Source organism: Colias eurytheme, chromosome 28 (assembly GCF_061535395.1).
Source record: "Colias eurytheme isolate Ceu_HAF_F1 chromosome 28, ilColEury1 Martin Lab GWU primary, whole genome shotgun sequence".
Taxonomy (NCBI): domain Eukaryota; kingdom Metazoa; phylum Arthropoda; class Insecta; order Lepidoptera; family Pieridae; genus Colias; species Colias eurytheme.
Window position 1 is genome coordinate 4,071,369 of NC_143007.1, and position 19,573 is coordinate 4,090,941.

At 32.2% G+C, this 19,573-nt stretch overlaps 4 protein-coding genes across 6 annotated transcripts in view; 3 read left to right on the forward strand and 1 right to left on the reverse strand.

Annotated features, from left to right (window-relative positions):
• The window catches only part of Pdk (pyruvate dehydrogenase kinase), a 46,434-nt gene extending 40,070 nt beyond the window's left edge, over positions 1-6,364 (reverse strand). Inside the window, exon 1 of the mRNA XM_090117473.1 lies at positions 6,077-6,364. Coding sequence (XP_089973599.1) covers positions 6,077-6,179 — 103 coding nt within the window. The 5' untranslated portion in view covers positions 6,180-6,364. The remainder of the gene's footprint in view (positions 1-6,076) is intronic.
• Positions 6,365-6,758: 394 nt separating this feature from the next.
• Positions 6,759-9,507, forward strand: LOC149896570 (putative gamma-glutamylcyclotransferase CG2811). Of its 3 annotated transcripts, none has more exons than XM_090117570.1 (5): positions 6,759-6,883; positions 7,279-7,474; positions 8,193-8,298; positions 8,755-8,886; positions 9,391-9,507. In XM_090117570.1, exons 1-5 carry the CDS (start codon positions 6,815-6,817, stop codon positions 9,437-9,439), a joined length of 552 nt encoding a protein of 183 aa, XP_089973696.1. In that variant the 5' UTR covers positions 6,759-6,814; the 3' UTR covers positions 9,440-9,507. The 3 variants fall into 3 exon arrangements, with proteins under 3 accessions (XP_089973696.1, XP_089973695.1, XP_089973697.1); XM_090117569.1 differs by having other exon boundaries at positions 8,755-8,948; positions 9,391-9,498; XM_090117571.1 differs by having other exon boundaries at positions 6,839-6,961; positions 8,755-8,948.
• A 1,698-nt stretch (positions 9,508-11,205) lies between these two features.
• On the forward strand, positions 11,206-13,219 carry LOC149896571 (G patch domain-containing protein 4-like). Its single transcript, XM_090117628.1, has 4 exons — positions 11,206-11,356; positions 11,432-11,583; positions 12,095-12,363; positions 12,747-13,219. Exons 1-4 carry the CDS (start codon positions 11,311-11,313, stop codon positions 13,198-13,200), a joined length of 921 nt encoding a protein of 306 aa, XP_089973754.1. The 5' UTR covers positions 11,206-11,310; the 3' UTR covers positions 13,201-13,219.
• Positions 13,220-15,688: 2,469 nt separating this feature from the next.
• LOC149896572 (putative NADH dehydrogenase [ubiquinone] 1 alpha subcomplex subunit 12) lies at positions 15,689-18,278 on the forward strand. Its single transcript, XM_090117552.1, has 4 exons — positions 15,689-15,864; positions 16,241-16,382; positions 16,916-16,972; positions 18,043-18,278. The coding sequence occupies exons 1-4, from the start codon at positions 15,764-15,766 to the stop codon at positions 18,178-18,180; spliced, it is 438 nt and encodes a 145-aa protein (XP_089973678.1). The 5' UTR covers positions 15,689-15,763; the 3' UTR covers positions 18,181-18,278.
• Positions 18,279-19,573: the final 1,295 nt, after the last annotated feature.

Here is a 19,573-nt window from a genome sequence, read left to right on the forward strand (position 1 = left end):
AATGGCTAATTTTCGAAGCGATTTTAACCAATACACTATTAATCCTTAACCAATTAAATACATTGAATACATTATTCATTTAATATAGATCTATATGGCCCTTTACACCGTATGATTTAAGTGAATATTTTCGAAGATATTACAGATTTAAAAATTGCGGGACGTAGCGTTTGCGGCGGTACCGGCCGGCCGCCCGGCTATATATTATTATATTGTATACCCGTGCGCGGTGCGAAGCCGGAGCGGGCCTCTATGTTTTTATATATGTATGTACAACGTTCTCAGTTTTTCTGTAGTGTATTTAGTATCAGCATTGAACCCGTGCGAAGCCGGGGCGGGTCGCTAGTTAATATTAATAATAAATAATAATTCGTTTGAATCACCTGTGACGTCACACAATTCCTATCCTTAGTTGAATCGCTGTTCTAGAACATTCGACACCAAAACAATGACACTTATATCACATAACATAAAACATACATATCACATAACATCATGCATGTACGACACTACCGCAGAACCTTGTCCAAGGTTTCACCTCAACCTTCGCAGGACACGCTGCACTTCCGTTAATAACACCTCGTGACTTTATTACGCAGTTTATCTTCACTACATAGTACATAATATGTAGGTTATATTATATAAATAAACATAGTTTAGAAAACTAAAAAAAAACGCTCTAATGAGATAACAATATACTATGTATATTGTTTAGGCAGCACACGCAACGGATTACGGAAGCCCTCAAAAAGGAGTATTTTGCCGGTCGTGCAATATTTTTCATTACTATGCCCCGCTCCGATTAGTCGTAGTGTACTTTGTACTTAACTTTGCAAATATAAAAAACACGTGATTGCAAACAATTGTAATAAATAATAATAAAATTATCTTTACTGTGATTCCTAGTCATCTGATAAAAACTCAAATCGATAAGATGAAGAAAAAGCCTAATTTTACCCTTTTACAACTCTGACACACCCACCTCTCGAACTATAATGATTGACCACGAAATTATCTAGTTTGTGACGTCAAAATACCTACATACACATACATAATAATTAGAAAAAACATTAGCCCTTTTCCGTTAAAATCGTTTAAAAAAAGCATACAGATAACACATGTTTGTTTGTCATGATATCAAATTCCATAAAACAATAGACACTGCATTTATCATATTCGATGTAGGACAGCATTAAGTTACTATTGAATGGCATAATTGTTTCTCACATTAGCGTTGTTTTATTGTGCGCTGTTTAGCCGTTTAGATAGCTGTTATCATTGATATTAAAATAGTTTTATCGTCAAATGAACGTGACAGTGTTATGATATTATAAATTACTAGCGGCCCGCCCCGGCTTCGCCCGTGGTACATATGAAAAATAGATGTTGGCCGATTCTCAGACTTACCCGATATGCACAGAAAATTTCATGAGAATCGGTCCACCCGTTTCGGAGGAGTATGCAGACTAACATTGTGACACGAGAATTTTATATATAAGAAGATTATCAATATCTTCCATAATATAAAAAAATGAGTAGCAAAATGTAAGCACATAACTCTAGAACGGCTGAACCGATTTCGATAATTCTTTCTTTATAATATTCCTTGAAGTACGAGGAGGGTTCTTATGGAGAGAAAAATTAAACATGTACCACGGACGAAGCCGGGGCCGCTAGTTGATAATAATCCAAGCATTGTGGATACATTGCTAGCATGTTTATTTTCATTATTTTTTTAGCGTTGACGAAAAACCTTTTGTGACTTCCTAAAAGCTTTTTTAATTTACATTCAAACATCATATTCATTGCAAACATTTTATGAGCAACAGTTTATCAAAAATGTTGCCGGTAAGTTTCTTTAAATGCTGTCAGATGTCAGGATAAATTTTCAAGGTCGCGTCATGGCAATACGGTCACGTCATGGAGTAAGGCGACGATTTTTGTATCTCTGAATCTTGCCAAAGAAGTTTCACTTCTGACACGTGTGCTCGGCACACACGCTGTTTTTTTAATATGTATTAGCCTGCGATGTTTCGAATCCGAAACACCACGATTGTTACGTTTACGACCTAACCACTGACCCAACGCGTCAATCACAAATATATGTAACTAGCTTTCCGCCCGCGGCTTCGCCCGCGTTTTTAAAGAATAACCCGTTCCCGTAGGATTTCCGGGATAAAACCTATCCTATGTCCTTTCTCGGGTATCAAAATATCTCTATACCAAATTTCGTGCAAATTAGTTCAGTAGTTAAGGCGTGATTGAGTAACAGACAGACAGACAGAGTTACTTTCGCATTTATAATATTAGTATGGAATATGGATTAAATTCCACTAATTTAATTTAGTTCTTGAAATTACATGAACCATCGCTTTCGTAATTCCCAGTTTAATTTCACTTTCGCGAAGGTTTCGTATGAATCAACAGATCATAAGGAAAATTCTTTGAAAACAGTTGTTTTGCAAGCTCAACCTCACAAATCACAATAACAAAGTTTAATTAATAAAATACAAAAGAAACGGCGGAAAGGAGAATGGGCAAATTGGGCCTGAAACTTGGGCTAAGACCAATACACACGAAATATTGTTTTTGAGATAGATCATTACACATACCTTACGAAAAAAATAAAATAAAAAAATAAATCAACCGGGTTCTTGTACAGTCAAGGCAAAAAGTTTTATTTATTTGGCTCTTATTTTGCGCACAATAACGGTGTTTTTAATTCGAGTGAAGTAAATATAAATCTAAATGTCACTGGAGTGACTGAGTTTAACCACAAAAAAACGTCTAACTACGTTGAATTCTTGTTGAATTATAATAAACACGGTATATAAAGAATTATCGAAATCGGTAATTGAGATACCAAATAGAAATGGAAAACATCGAAACAGCATCAATTAATCATTTTTCTGCAATGCAGATATTCTGCCAATAAAAACACTCTGAACACTTATAAATACCACTATCTTTGAACACTATGTTAATGCGTTGTATTGTTCCCATTACATATTTTATGAATATTATATTAATTTATTAAATTAAAACTGTGACTGTAGGTATACATATAATATTTTGATTGTATGTTACTTGTTTGCACTTCAATGGCTGAAGAAATTTAGATGAAATTGTGTGAACCTGATTGTGTGGATAGAAGATGTGTTATGTATATATGATTTTTTATTCATTTTAATTTAACCGTTAATATTTACTGCTTTACCAAATTCTCTAAATTCTTCACCAGTAGAAAGCTACACTATTCCTACATAACATATGTAACATTTTATTTTGTCTAGATAGGCAAAGCCAGAGCGAGCAGCTAGTCAACATTAAATAGAACAAACTCTGCCCTATTTAATTTAAACGCAAACATTGTAACATTGCTTTCAATTGAACTCAATATTCATTATTATTAATTCTACATTCAGCTATTATTGTAGGACGTAATAACAAAACAATGTATATATTGATAGAAGACGAATTGCCATGGGTTATGTTTGTTTCATCATCATCATGTTATAGTGAACTCGCTGGTCTAGCAAATATAATTCTCACAGGACACTTTTATCAATTAGAGGAATAATAATCCATACTAATATTATAAATGCGAAAGTAACTGACTGTGTCTGTTACTCAATCACGCCTTAACTACTGAACCAATTTGCATGACATTTGGTATAGAGATATTTTGATACCCGAGAAAGGACATAGGCTACATTTTACCCCGGGACATAGGATTATCCCAGAACTACCACGAGAACGGGAACTTTACGGGTTTTTCTTTGACTGCACAGGCGAAACCGTGGGTGGAAAGCTAGTATTAAATATTTTTTCAAAAATAAAAAATAAACTAACTTTAGGGTGCACTCACACACATCAGTCACCGTCACGGCACGTCACCGGACAGGATTAAAAAAATATATGTATCAATAGTTCTAGTATGACTCTGTTCCCACACGACAGTCGCCGGCACGAAATCTATCAGTGACGTCCCCGGTCAGGCACGTCAAATAATCTTTCCATACATGTATCATACTTTTATCCCCACTCACCCGGTGCCGTCACGTCTCAGTTCAGTCAGCGTCGTGCTACCGTCAATTGCTACATGTTCTCTAGCGTGACACACGTCTAATCACTCACTAACCTGATGTATGTGTTCAATGATTCAGTCAAACCGGCGACGTGACTGACGGACAACATGACGGTGACTGGTGTTTATGGATACGTACACAAACCGTCACCGATCAGTCATCGGTGACTTGACGGTGACTGATGTGTGTGAGTGCACCCTTAATGTTACTGAATTAATTGAAAAGTACAACAATAATTAATACAGTCCGTTAAAAGTGAATCAAATTTGAGTCTAAAACAGTTGGTTACAGTGGTGAGTGGGTTATAAACAAACATACATAAGTGTGTAAAAAAAAAGGTAACAACATAATATTTTTTTTTGTTTATGTCAGAGCAAGCAAAGGAGCAGATGGGCCACCTGATGTTAAGTGGTCACCACCGCCCATAAACACTTGTAACACTAGGAGTGTTAATATTCTCAGGCCTACCAAATGTACAAAATAAATTCTATCAAAATCAATCAGAGCCCTTACAGGAAACAATATAAAAAAATATGTTTGGAAAGTGTTAGGTACATTCTGTTTAATATTTTATTAATTTTACATTTACTTTACTAAGTATCTGTATCATTTCATTCGGAGTTAAAAATTGTTTATCTACTATGTATTATGTACTTAATTTACATTCACTAAAATAAGTCATATAAGTCACTACACTTAGACTTATATAATTATTATTGTATGATAAGCTTCAGAACATATCTTTATCATATTACTAGCTTTCCACCTGCGGCGTCGCCCACGCAGTCAAAGAAAAACCCGTATTGTTCCCGTTCCCGTGGGATTTCCGGGATAAAACCTATCCTATGTCCCGGGGTAAAAAGTAGCCTATGTCCTTTCTCGGGTATCAAAATATCTCTATACCTACCAAATTTCATGCAAATTGGTTCAGTAGTTAAGGCGTGATTGAGTTACTTTCGCATTTATAATATTATAGTCCTTTTCATTTAGGATGATTCCTGTGACACTTCATCGTGTTCCGAATTACGTCTTTTATGTTTAAAAAGTCAAAATAATTTTAGTGCATAATATTTTTATTTTATGGCGGCATTATTACCAAAAATATAAAAATGAAACATCTTAAGCTTATAAATCAAAAACAGTATTGTTTAGTTTAATATAATGAAAAATAAAATAAAATAACACAAAAATATAATACCTACGCAATTCGTGTACATGAAATGGATCGTTGAAAAATCATAGAGTTGGAAAATCATATAATCGGCGCCCATCTTGTGATCGTTTGTCAATCGAGTCAATCGTCTGTACGAGTACGTCAACCTTGTATACAAGTTTCATTTTTATATTGATACTTTACGTGGTATTCTGTTATTTTTACTAATTGTTATTGTTGACTTTTTGTTGCTGTTGTTTGCTAAGTTTCCTTAGTTAATTGTTGGCGAAATGCCGAAAAAACTAATTTTGGTACTTTATTCAAATCGATTTCATTTCCATATAGAATATTATCGATTATCGGAAACAATTGATACGATTTCAGTAACCGACATCTCTACACGTGTCAATAATCGATGTGTCACAGAAATCATCTTAGGTGGAAAGGACTATAGTATGGATAATAACATTGTAGGCCTAAACTGTATAATATATTTAAATTAAACCGTCCTTGACTGACTTTCATAACGTGTTTTAGTATCAAGTAGTACTATTACTAGGACCTTATTCATCCATAAATTATGGGATATCCATTTGACCTTGAAAGTTTGTTATGATGAGATATCAAAAATCGATGTAGAAGAATGTAAAATGAAGTATTTTTTTAAGACGAAATATTATAAATTATAATATTTTTTTAATAAAGCAAAGATACAAAACAAACTACGAACGTTTAATATAGTAAAAGATATTGCGTTCATAATGAACTCTGATCCAATGCTTGAAATGGCTTGATATAAATACAGGAACTCGCTTAAATATAAATGTTGACTTACCAAAATCTATAAACTGCTTTATTGAGAGCGGCGATGGATTAAATTGCGAATAAAAGTCCAACATCTTCGTCACATTGCTAAAAATCGTGCCCGCCAGCCTCATTTTTATTGATTTCAATTAAAAACACAGCACAAAATACGAAAGAGTGTTAGTTATTGTTCGATAGTATCGAAAAATACTAAAGTTGATTGCAAAACATAGTGTTTTATATTCAGCGAAATACTGTATCAATTTTTTATCATCACTAATAAACACAACAACTGCGTCGCAATACAAAAAATCAACTGAATGGCGAATGCCTGAATCATGAATGGCAGAGTGAATGACTGAATGGGAGTTGGGACTGAGTCGAATAACAACGGATGACGTTTATAATCAATTTTTGGAAACCAAATCGATATGTCATTGACCGATGGTCGTCGATTTTATTACAGATTCTATAAAGATTTTTTTGTTGTTTTTGTTAGGTATATAAATAATTATTGTTATTAATAATTAATTAATGCTGTGCGATTACCTAATTAAAACAAACTCTACAAAACACTAACAAAGACTTTTAGCACTTTGCTACAGGCAAACTCAACTTTACTTACTCTGTGCTACATAGGTAGCAATGTCAAATGCCAATGTCATAAGTTTTTAATTCTGACTTTTCAATTTTTTGCGAAATATCAGGGGCGCGGGGCGCCCAATTTTAAAATAATGTTAAATGTTAGTTTCAAAGTATTTATTGATTAATGATTAAGGTTTTGAGTGTAGTTTTGATAACTAATTTTAAAAATAATAATTTCATCGCTTATCGAGACGTTAGTATTTTCTATAATAATATATTGACTAATATTTGTATTTTAATTAGATCTCCTTTGATAGACAGGCAATAAAAGGTAGTGTTAACAGTTAACACGATAATATTTAGTAATATATAATACAGTAGGTATCTCGTATATGTTATTTAGGTAACCTTACTATAAATGCTTAATTGAAGGATAACTACATCATAAAATTGTTCAATTGTTCTCTGACATTTACATAAACCAATATTATAACCATAAACCTATGATTGTACTATTATCATGTAATTTAGAATTAATAGTGAATGTAGTATGTATATCATTGTGATAACACATCCTTTAAACATTAAATGATCATTCAAAAGAGATCTGTTATAAACTAATACTAATTAATTGTAATTATTTTATAGATGTCTCACAAAGTATTTGTGTATGGAACGCTAAAACGCAATGAGCCCAACCACCACTGGCTTACAAACCCTGAACATGGCACAGGAACGTTTCTATCCGAAGGGATTACTAAGAATAAGTACCCACTTATTATAGCTACAAAGTATAATATACCATTTCTCTTATATAGCCCTGGTGATGGACATCATATTAAAGGTATTTCATTCATTTATGTTCATATATTTTTTTCTTTGTGTGAAATTTTATTTATATTAGTTTGTAATTCACAACTTCTGGATATAATATAATGTATGGTTTAATAATTAATTGTCAATTAAAATTAAAAAGACGTGTGGCACTCGGGGACTGCCGCGGTAAAGCTATTGCATGCTATGCCTTCAAGCCACACCTCCGCGCCCGTGGGGAGCGTGAGGTTTTTCGTTACGCAATTTCTGGATTCGGTCCCCACGCTCAATGCCCGCGATAGAAGCTATGCAATAGCTTAAAAATATGTATAAAATTTTTGTATTAAAATATTATGATAATTATGGATATAATCATCAAGATATGGCTAGCAGGATCTATGTATTTCATTTTTTTGGGCATTATTACTTACTAGCTTTCTGCCTGTGGCTTCGCGCTAACCTAAACTCAAACTCAAACTCAAACATTTATTTATTCAATTAGACTTCTTCGAGAAGCACTTTTGAAACGTCAATACATACAGATAACGTCAATACACCTAGATTATAAGATGGAACCTATCCAATGTCTATTTCAGTTTATTAACTATCATTGTACCAAATTTCATGCAAATTGGTTGAGTAGGTAATTTAAGTAGAACAGACAGACAAAGTAACTTAAAATATTAGTAGGGATTAGACTTATAACAAGCAAGTTTGCTATATTTAATAAAGAAATCTGATATTTTCAGGAGAAATCTATGATGTGGATGACATCATGCTAAGCAAATTGGATATTTTGGAAGATCATCCCAAATGGTATATTAGAGAAATTGACGACATACTGGTTAAGAAACCGTATGTACTTATATATTTTTTTTAAATTTCAGTCTAACTTGTTTTTGGTCTTATTAATAATAATAGAATAGTATCTGAGTTTTTTATACATTGAAAATTAAGTTCTTTGTCTCTAGTATCTAGTCTATGGATTTGAAAAATAAAAAGATTATGAAGTATTGAACATTATAAATGCAAAAGTTTGTGAGGATGGAAAGTACATATATAATATGAGGCTAAAACCACTGAACATATTTCGATAATACTTGGCAGTGATGTAGCTTATGTATCAGAATAATACATAAGCTGTAGAAAAACTTGCACCTGTTCATCCACAGGTAGAACCGCATGGCTCAGCTAGTAATTAAATAATGAATAGATCACCTTTAAAATTAATTTAAGAAAGTACTAAGTATCAAAATTTTACTGTTATAGTCATGTATTAAAAAAAATCTAATATAGAGAAACAATTTTCAGAGGCTCCAATGACGAGGAAATAGTAAAATGCTGGGTGTATTTCTTGAAAAACTTTCGACCGGAATTATTGAAACGGCAACTTTTTGCATGCTACTCTTCTAGCGGTACACATGGCTTGAAATATTTGGAAAGGTCAAAACGCGATCCTAATCATAACCATTATTCTGAAGTTAAGAAATAAAAAATGCTTTTGGGTATGAAAAATTAAGTTAAGATGTCTATGGTTTTGCTAGAGTTTTTGGTAATGGCAATTCTTTTGTGATTAAGCTTGTCTATGGTGTTTTTATGAGTGTGCAACCCTAGATGAGTAATAAAACTCCTTTACATAATGGACCATATAGAATCAATTGTTTATACTTTATGTAATAATTTAAAATGTTAAACACAGTATCTACCTACCTTATAATGCTATAGCAATACCTTTTTATTATATGCACTATGTTAGATTATTCATATATTTTATAAAGATTATAGTTAACTATACCAAATAAATATATGACACATTTTTTGTGATATAATAACATAAGTTTTTAGCACTTTTTAGTCGGCTCGTATATTTTAAGCTAGTTTCGCTTTTTTTATCGAACCAGATAAAATTGCTTCTTCTGTATTTTTATTTTTGTATTTTTTTTGCAGTGAAGAGAACGAAGCAACCTTTGAAGACCTAAAAGAACTGCAGAAGTAATAAATATTGTATCAATATCTTTGTATGATAAATTATTCATATACATATTTTATATTAATCTTTATGTAGGTACCACAGACATGTATCAAGATAGACTAAGCGAGTGTATGTACTTCCCGTGTCCAAACTAAGATTATGAAACTTACCTGACGCTGGCCTACACTCAGTACGCGCTTGCAGTTCGCCAAGGAAAGACGTGAAGCTGAATAAAGTAAAATGCCGAATTACGCCGTTATAAACTGTAGAAACTCCACAGCTGTGAGTGGCCGAGTTAGCAGAGATGTTTCCTTCCACCGGTAAGTAATTTTCTAATCAGAATATGCACTATTTATTTTAAAATCAAATAAAGAATATCTGTGGAAAACGATCGTGACAAACACGGATACCAAATCATACGAAATGATTCGGAATACATTGCGGCTTTTACTTGGCACGGTAAAGATCGAGTCGTATGATAACAAGCAATGAATAGCGTCTTCTCATTTTTCTGTTCTCATTCTTCTGTCCAATTTTGTGGTTAGTGATGTTCATTTGATGCAACAGTTCTCGATTCTAATCGATTTTATAATCGAACAGAAAAATGATAATTTGAAGGAGCAATTTTTCAGAAAAAAAGGCATAGATTTTTTTTGTCATTTAATACGACTTGACCTAGAACTTTTAAGTATTTTAATACAAAGGTACTAAAAATAAATATTATGACATGGACGCCATTAGTTAAAGTGTCATCTTGGGAGTTTTTTAAGAAAACTCCTTATTGCTTAGACTATGTTTGTTTTTTCAGTTTTCCAAGTAACCCGAACATAAAAGAAAAATGGATTGATGCAACGGGACATAAAGATTGATTGATTGACAGTTTCATTACTTTCTTTCGATGGCCTCTCTAGTACGTAGTACATGGTAACTCAATGGGCATATGTAAGAAAAAGCTAAAACACATTAGTTTACTTGTTAGAATATTAAAAGGTTTATAAATTTATTTTATCATTCCTCTGTCTATGGTAATTATCATTTTTCTGTCTTGAATCGATTTAGTAATCGATTACGATTCATTTATTTAATTACCTCTTAGACATAGATCTAGTTTGATCTGATTTCTTTCGATTTACTTCGATGGGATAGGACGATACTAGAATCGCCGCGCGAGTGGCGTCCTAATCGATTTAGCGTAAAATGAAATTACCATCACTAAAAAGCGCTCGTGACGTCATAACGCGTCAAGGTCAGTACAAAAAATATGACACGCTTGGTTTTCATACAGATCGCGGTACTTGCGTAGTCTATCTATGTCTGTGGTAGGTACCTACCTGTGTAGTTGAGACATTCCTATGTGATTGAAAATTATACATCGTTTGTTATTATAATAAAATTGTTCCTATAGAAGATGTTTGAAATTTATTGTAAAACAACTCATTAATTAATTATTAATGGATAACTAATGCTCAATTTTATATAATACTAGTTGTAGCACGCGACTTCGTCTGTGTTGCTATATGTACAATGAAGATTAATAGTGTTTATCTCTCATTTTTAACTTATTAAATCTGAAATGTTAGTCCTTTTTTCATTACACATAATTATAATATTAACTGCTTTTCTACCACATTTCTTACATATTACATTATACATTATAATGCAATTTTTAATATTTAGCATGCTTTTCAGAAAACCCGTTATGTAAAAGTTCTTATTTATCTTTGTTAACTTTTAGCCTATTTAGATAGTCTGTAAGAATTTGTCATGTGTCAAAATCATTCGACACTTTCAAAACAAATCAATGTGGTTAATTTTAGGTTAAAAATATTATCATAACAATTAGTACTTTATTTTTATTATTAAGAGTTATGATTTAATTTAAATGATATAAAGCAATGGATTTCGCACGCAAACAATTGGAGAAATATGGCTGGACCGATGGTAAATATCAACAAACCTCAACACAACTTTATCGTCGATAGTTTTACGTAAATATTTGTTTTTAAATTTTTTTAGGCAAAGGTTTAGGAAAACATGAAAATGGTATATCGGAAGCGTTAAAACCGAAGTTGAAGCGTAGTGTCACGGGTATTGGGCATGATGCAGCCGCGGAATTTACAGAACATTGGTGGACGAAACTGTACAACACGGCTGCTAGTAATGTTGAGGTAACTACGTTAATATATCACTATAATCAAAGACATACTAGCTGCGCTCCGCGGTTTCATCCACGTGGCTCCGCTTCTGTTTGTCGTAGCGTGATGATATAATAATATAGCCTATAACCAACCTCAATAAATGGGCTATCCAACACTGAAATAATTTTTCAAATCGGACCAGTAGTTCCCGAGATTAACGCGTTCAAACAAATAAATTTTTCAGCTTAAATTAGTATAGATATACAAAAAAATACGCTTAAACTCATGAAATTATTGTCACTGATTGTTGATAAGTGTAAGTTAGAATTAAATCTGTCTGTTTAAAGGTCAAAATCAACTCTAAAGGAATTGATTACATACAAACCAAATTTATATGAATTGAATTCTTATGTAACTGAGAAGGTGATTTTTAAACATAATAGCAGCAAGTCTATTATGAGTTAAATGTTAGAAAACTGTATTATTTGTATAAAACAGTAAATAATTAACATCCTCATACATTCTTATTTATAAATTTCAGGTTAAAGAGAAAAATGGAAAGACAAAGGCAATAAAAACTAAAGATGACGAGTTTGAAATAACAAACAGTTCTTGGACCTACAAAAAGAAGAATAAAGATAAATCAAAAGAGGAATATACAAACTTTTTTGTTAAAACCTCCATACTATCAAATGGCGGTGCTAAAACTGAAGATTTGAATGATCAAGGAATTGTAGAAGAAACAGTACCAGGTGTGAAATTGAGTGATGAGGAGCTATTTGCAGCTTGTGAAGGCAGAACTGCTCATAAGTATGGGATTTGTATTGCTATTAATATTATATTTTGTACAGTTTAAACTTTAAAGTAAGTTAAAAAAGTTGCTTATTATAAAAGAGACTTTTTTACATAAGCCTGGTCAGTACATATATATGGCATATTTCAATATCTTGATGTCCTTCAAGTACCTACTACCTTTTAATTTCCATGTAAAAATAATTTAGATAATTTTTTTTACATGAAATTTTATAAAAAACTTTTCAATTTCAAAATATTAAAGTTAGCATGTTCAATATCTATTACTATTTTAAATATCTTTGTAAACAAAAAAAGTGTCACTGTACTGTGTATTATACTGTTTCTAAAATTGCAAAAGGTTTGCAAATTTTTCATTCAAAATATTATTTATCTTTCAGAGGTGCCCGTCATGGTCTAAAAGCATTGGGTAAATTAGCAAGGATTGAAATGCAAGAACAGGCATTATTACAACAGGCTAAATATAAAGGTTACTCTCAATCCAGGAACAATAACAGTGAAGATGATATTTCAAACGAAAAAAAAGTAAAGAAATCCAAAAATAAGTCAGAAGCACAAGAATCAGACCGTTGCCATGAAAATGAACCTGTAAAAAAAGTAAAAAGGAAAGCAAATGACAGTGATGCCAGTAGTGAAAATAAAAATGTTGAGTTAAATGATCAAGAGGAAGGAGTAAATGAAATTGATACTCTAGATGAAGAAACAGTTCCCAAAAAGAGAAAGAAAAAGAAAAAAGATAAGAAGACTGTTGATGAAGAACAAATTAGCCAGACAGATAATATAACCGAGACAGATGTGCCTATAAAGAGTAAAAAGAAGAAGAATAAAAAGTGAAATGGGATTTAAATTATTTTTTTTAGAACATTTATAAATATAATTTACACTTGTATTTTTTGCTCTTTGGTATCACTTTTTAATACTTTCTGCCCGCGGCTTTGCCTACTTTGTTTAACACCAAATAAATTATGTAGTAACTTCCTCTAATATCATTTAAAAACCACACCAAGATCAGTTGCGTAGTTTTAAAGATCTAATCATCACACAGACGGTGGATAGTTTTGTTTTAAAATGCTTTAATCTTAGATTATACATTTAGCTTGTTAATGTAGCAAGCTATATATGCGAACCTTTTTTAATATGCTGTAAGCACCAAGCACACTGCAGCTGTAACTTTGAATAATAGACTACAAGCCCGCATAGGACAAAAATATGGGTCAAATGAACCACCAGGGGACATATCTAGAACGATAGCTGAGCAAAAAATAATAAGATTCATCACTATGCCGTCACTTGTAAGCTGTCCAACTGAGTGCAGATGAGAATTGAAAAGTACAGGTAGACTCGGTAAATTTTGGTCATATATTTTTGTACGGCATTCTTAACCATCGATAGATCCATTAAAAATAATAACAAACCGCTCAGTGCCGTACAAAAATGGTGGTCCAACAAGTCGGAATTTTTATTTAATTTCCGAGAGTTACCGGGGGTAAATTTGGTCATTTGACCATGTACGGCATCTGTGTCATACTATTGCTATACTGCTTTTAATCCATTATTCCGCAACGCCGTACAAAAATCATGGGGACAAGGGGAAAAAATCGAGAGTTGCAATCCCCTCTCTTTCCCCACTCCAGAGGGTCATTTGACTAAGTACGGCTTCGGTTCCAAAACATTATCTAGCACTCAAAAGTACTATTAAAAGCAATGCCGTCAAAAAATAATTGTTCTTTTAAATGTATACCAATAATCATCTTAATTTCATCAAATTCTTGATATAAAGAGCTGTAAGGTCATTTGACCCTGTACGGGAACTTTTTTTTTAACATGATATTGTAAAATTCAATTGTTGTATAGTATTGCCGTTCAAAAGAAACCGTTCTAAAAAAAGTTATAGAGAAATGCAAAACCAGAAATTTTGTTAAAGTTTAAACATCGTAGATTAATGAAATATAATAGTTTTCTACACTTTATCCGTTGTTTTAAATAGTATCAACATAGATAAATTATAAAAAAACGATGCCGTACATTTTTGTGCAGACCACATCTTTTAGGCTGATGAAAGCGACGAAAGCTACAATTTTAAGGGTGCTTTATGGCCATTTGATACAGTACGGCATTAACATATTTTTACCCAACTACGGCAAAGCAAAAGGAGGGTTATGGTTGTTTACAGGTCATGTATGTATGTTCATCTATTCCCTCGTAACTTCTAAACTACTTATCAGAATTCGACAAATGACATATCATTCGTCGCGTTTGAATTGTTCACTGGATAACCAGCAACCAGCTAGCTAAAGGCTATATGGGGTTTCACAAAATCTAATGTGGCGCCCTCTAGCGGACAAAACATACAGAGTAAAAAAATAAAGTTAAGATAAATATGCAGTGTTTGGTATCATTTGAAAGCGCTTTACTTGTACATTTTGATATGTATATATTACTAGCATTTGCTTGTGACTTTACCTGTATTCATGGACTGATTGCATATAATTCACACCTTTTCGTTCATAGCTTTTTTATTAGTTCATCAATTTAACGGAGTCCATTCCACCTGACTCCGACTTTCTAAGGTGATAATTAACCACCTCGAGCTTCTTAATATTAATGTATATTTATATTTTATTATAAAAATATAAAGCAAACATTTCGTTATATGGATTTTTTTCTTTTTCAGATTTTTCCCCTTTGAACTAACGAAAATGTACGGCACATGAAAAAATATTATCTATGCATAAAATACTTTAAAAATAAATTTATTTCGTGTTGTGTCAAATGACCCCCTGGAGTGGGGAAAGAGAGGGGATTACAACTCTCGATTTTTTCCCCTTGTCCCCATGATTTTTGTACGGCGTTGCGGAATAATGGATTAAAAGCAGTATAGCAATAGTATGACACAGATGCCGTACATGGTCAAATGACCAAATTTACCCCCGGTAACTCTCGGAAATTAAATAAAAATTCCGACTTGGTGGACCACCATTTTTGTACGGCACTGAGCGGTTTCTTATTATTTTTAATGGATCTATCGATGGTTAAGAATGCCGTACAAAAATATATGACCAAAATTTACCGAGTCTACCTGTACTTTTCAATTCTCATCTGCACTCAGTTGGACAGCTTACAAGTGACGGCATAGTGATGAATCTTATTATTTTTTGCTCAGCTATCGTTCTAGATATGTCCCCTGGTGGTTCATTTGACCCATATTTTTGTCCTATGCGGGCTTGTAGTCTATAAGACCCAGACTACATTATTTATTTTTACTACAAAATAATATTTATTCTGGCAATATTTTTAATTCGTCAAAAAAATGACAGCAAACATCAAATACACTTTTACGTCAAAGTCAAAGGGGAAAAATACGAAATTCAGCTGATATTTTTCATACACTGTAAAAATGTCGATCGCCAAATACTTGGCGTTAGATAAAATATCCACACTTTTTAATACGATAAAACAAAACGGGGGCATTCGGAGCTCCTTGTTCAAGTTATACAGGTGATGTTTTGCTTTTGTTATTATGTAATTTATCAGGTAACCTATGTTAGATTTCTGCTCATTTTTGATAGCATTATTTATAGCTTCATCATATAATTATTAATAGAAAAGTATTAAGTGAATGCATCCATGCAGAAAGTTACAGAATATATTTTGCAGTCGTGTTTCTTGTTGATGTTCAAGTGTCAGGCTAATGTTTTCATTTCTATGAGTTATCACATAGCTGTAAAATATCCATAATTTCACTATAGAAATAAAGCTAAAAAAGACTTCGAGGTCGCCTTAATACTTAACAGTAATTAATCAAAAAATAAATACAATTTTTGCAGCACAATACCACACAACATATTTAACAGATTATTATTTTTTATTTCAGACAAGATGAATTAAAAGATGGTACACTCGTCGGCGAAGACAGGTTCGGTAACAAATACTTTGAGAACCCAAGATACTTTTTCGGCAGAAATCGATGGGTGGAATACTCGGAGAAGTTCCATATGAACTATGACGGTAGTCAGGTTCGTATTATTCTTTGTATGTATGAAGATAATCTTAATAGCCATGACGTTTCTTAAGTATAAGTAGGTAAATATATTTTTATAAGCTTTCCGCGAGCAAAGAAAAAAAAACGAATAACATTTAAATCTCTTTCCTTCATGATATGATCAAAATTATAATTTACTAGTTGTGCCCCTCAGTTTTCAACTCCATTCCTGTTACTTGATAAATGGACTATCAAACAGTAAAATATTTTTACTAATATTGGACCCATGGGTCCTGAGTTCTGCGCATTCAAGCAAACAAACATGAGTATGTTTGTTGCAGATTTATAATACTATTAGCATAGATACTTTACGAAAAGATTTTCCTCATACCATTATGAATATATCCCTGCTTATAAATTATTTAAAATTAAACTAATTTAATAATCTAGGTTCCCAGTTGTCTTAATTCTTGTATTCTGTATCAATATTGATATACTTGGTTGGTAATTTTAAGATAGAAATAAAGAAAAAAGTTTAAATTATATTAAAATATTGTTGAATTCCAGGTGCCCGCTGAATGGTTTGGCTGGCTCCATTACAAAACTGATCTGCCCCCACATTTGGTAAGTTTAAGAAGGATAAGGAATATTACTTACTAGCTGTGCCCTGTGGTTTTACCCACATTGCTCCGCTTCTGTTGGTCTTAGGGTGATGATATATAGCCTATAACTCCCTCGATAAATGGGCTATCTAACACCGAGAGCATTTTTCAAATCGGACCAGTAGTTCCTGAGATTAGCATGTTCAAACAAACAAACTCTTCAGCTTTATAATATTAGGACATATAGATTTTTTATTTATTGCATCAAAAATTATATCAAATCTCCATAATATTAATATCAAGTTCTGTTCTTGAGTTATAAGTGGTGTAAGTCGTAACTAATACTACCTTCTTTTACAAGCATCTTTTAGATTTTTGCAATTTGAAAAATAAGGAGGTAGTCTTATTTGTACCTTTCTATTTTGTTAATTTCGTTTTATTTGTAAATGGTAGATAGCTACTAAATAGTAAATTCTTATTGCAGTCCCATTTTATATGATAGTGATTTATTATGACAATGCACCATTGTGAGCAAGTACACACATCCTATATCAATAAAAATAAAATGACATATAACTGGTAAAATATTGTAAAATGATAATATTAAATAAATAATGTAATAAGTATACTAACATAGTAATTAAGAAATTACTAACAAGTAACAAGTGGACCTATGTTGTTCTGATAATAAATGGATTAAATTAATAATGTATTTGCACGCTCAACTATGAGCAGAATGTTTAAGGATCTATATTATCTGTACCTACCTAACATCTTTGTAATTCTACATTCTGCAAATAAAGCAACTTGAATTTGAATGCATACTTAGTTAACTTTGCCTGCATTACAATTATTAGAAACTAGCGGTCCGCCCCGGCTTCGCCCGTGGTACATATTTAGCAATAAAAGGTAGCCTATGTTCTTTCTCAGGGTCTAAAGATTATCTGTGCCAAATTTCATCAAAATCGGTTAAGAGGTTTATGTGTGAAAACAATACATACATACATAATTACAAACTTTTCCTCTTTATAATATTAGTTTAGATGTATTATTTGTACCACCTCTTGAACTTAAAAAAATATTGTTTTTCAGGACCCAAACCGCCCCAAATACAAATGGATGCAAGACTGGAACGAAAATTTATCTGGTACCACTGGTCAATACACTCCATACAGCACGACCAGGGCTAAGGTTGAAGCCTGGGAGCCAAAACCTAAAACGAGTGTTTAAAAAAAAATAAAAAATAACAACCACAGACAAAAAATGGCTTGATTATCTGTCATTGTGTATAGATTAAGTAGAAAATGAAATAAACTGTTATCATTTTATTGATGTTTGTGTTTTATTTGATTTGGTATAAGTTGATATGATTTTTGTGAATTTGCAATTGGTTGATTTTAAAACAAATGTTCAGTCAGGATACATACTTATTACCTTACTTACTTATTACTTAAGCAGCCAGACCTATATTATATTCATTAAAAATTAATAAATATCGAACAAATAAAAAACCTATCCTTAATTCCTTACTAATATTCTCAATTAAAAGTACCAAATAATTGTAATTCAAAGTGTTCCTCATTTCTTTTCTTTCGACAAAGCGTTGCAATTTAGCCTAAACTTTCATAAGTAATGCAGGTAATTGAATAAAAATAAGGCGGTGAAAATAGGGGATTGATAATTATTTAATATGTAGTAGGTACATGAAATGGCTATCACATGATAACGTCCCATCGCAAGCAAAGCTGTCGGCAGAAAGCCAGTTAGCTAGTAGACAAAGACAAAAAACTAAAGCATCATTATATAATTAATCATCCAATAAAAAAATGATTCACCATTTTAAAACTATAATACACAGGCAAGTTTTCGGCAAACGCCTAGATAACAAGCTAAAATGAGTTAATTCATATTGGGGCCTTATTTTATTATTTCTCTGAGAAAACCAGTTCCGTTCTACGGGTCCTGGCCTGAGGTTCTCAAATTGTTAACTTAAATTGTGGGTCAAAAATTATTCATTACGCGGCTTTTAGATCGTGAATGGTCGGAATCATGGTCGAATATAATATTAAAAATGAGGTTTAGATAAAATATAATAATTATATCTTAAACTAGGATAGGTCATAGGACTAGGATTTCATGGAATTGATTGTTTGACTATATGTATTTTGATTAGGAAATGATATTTTACCATACTTAATGTGTGTGAAATTGAAGTCATGTTCCTAAATAGGTATTCTAAATTCATTGAAGTGGTGAGCACCTATATTATTTCTTATGTTAGTTACGATTTTAAAAGGAACTAAATTATTTACTAGGCAGACCAATAAATATTTATTAAATCAAAAGATTTAACTTTATTTAATTGTAGTCCAACCATTAATAAAGATCAACATTCATCTGCTTGTTTATAAACGTGTCAACTAAAATAATGTTAATACCATAAAACTTTGGAAAACTTTGATTCCGAACAACTGCCCATTACATACATACAAACGCATAATCGTGTAAAAGCTTCATTCACAAACATGTGACTTTATAGTCTATTACCATAGCAATAAAGATAATTTTCTAATAACTCCACCGTAAGCTTTGACAACACAAATGCAATAACAGCTTACAAAGA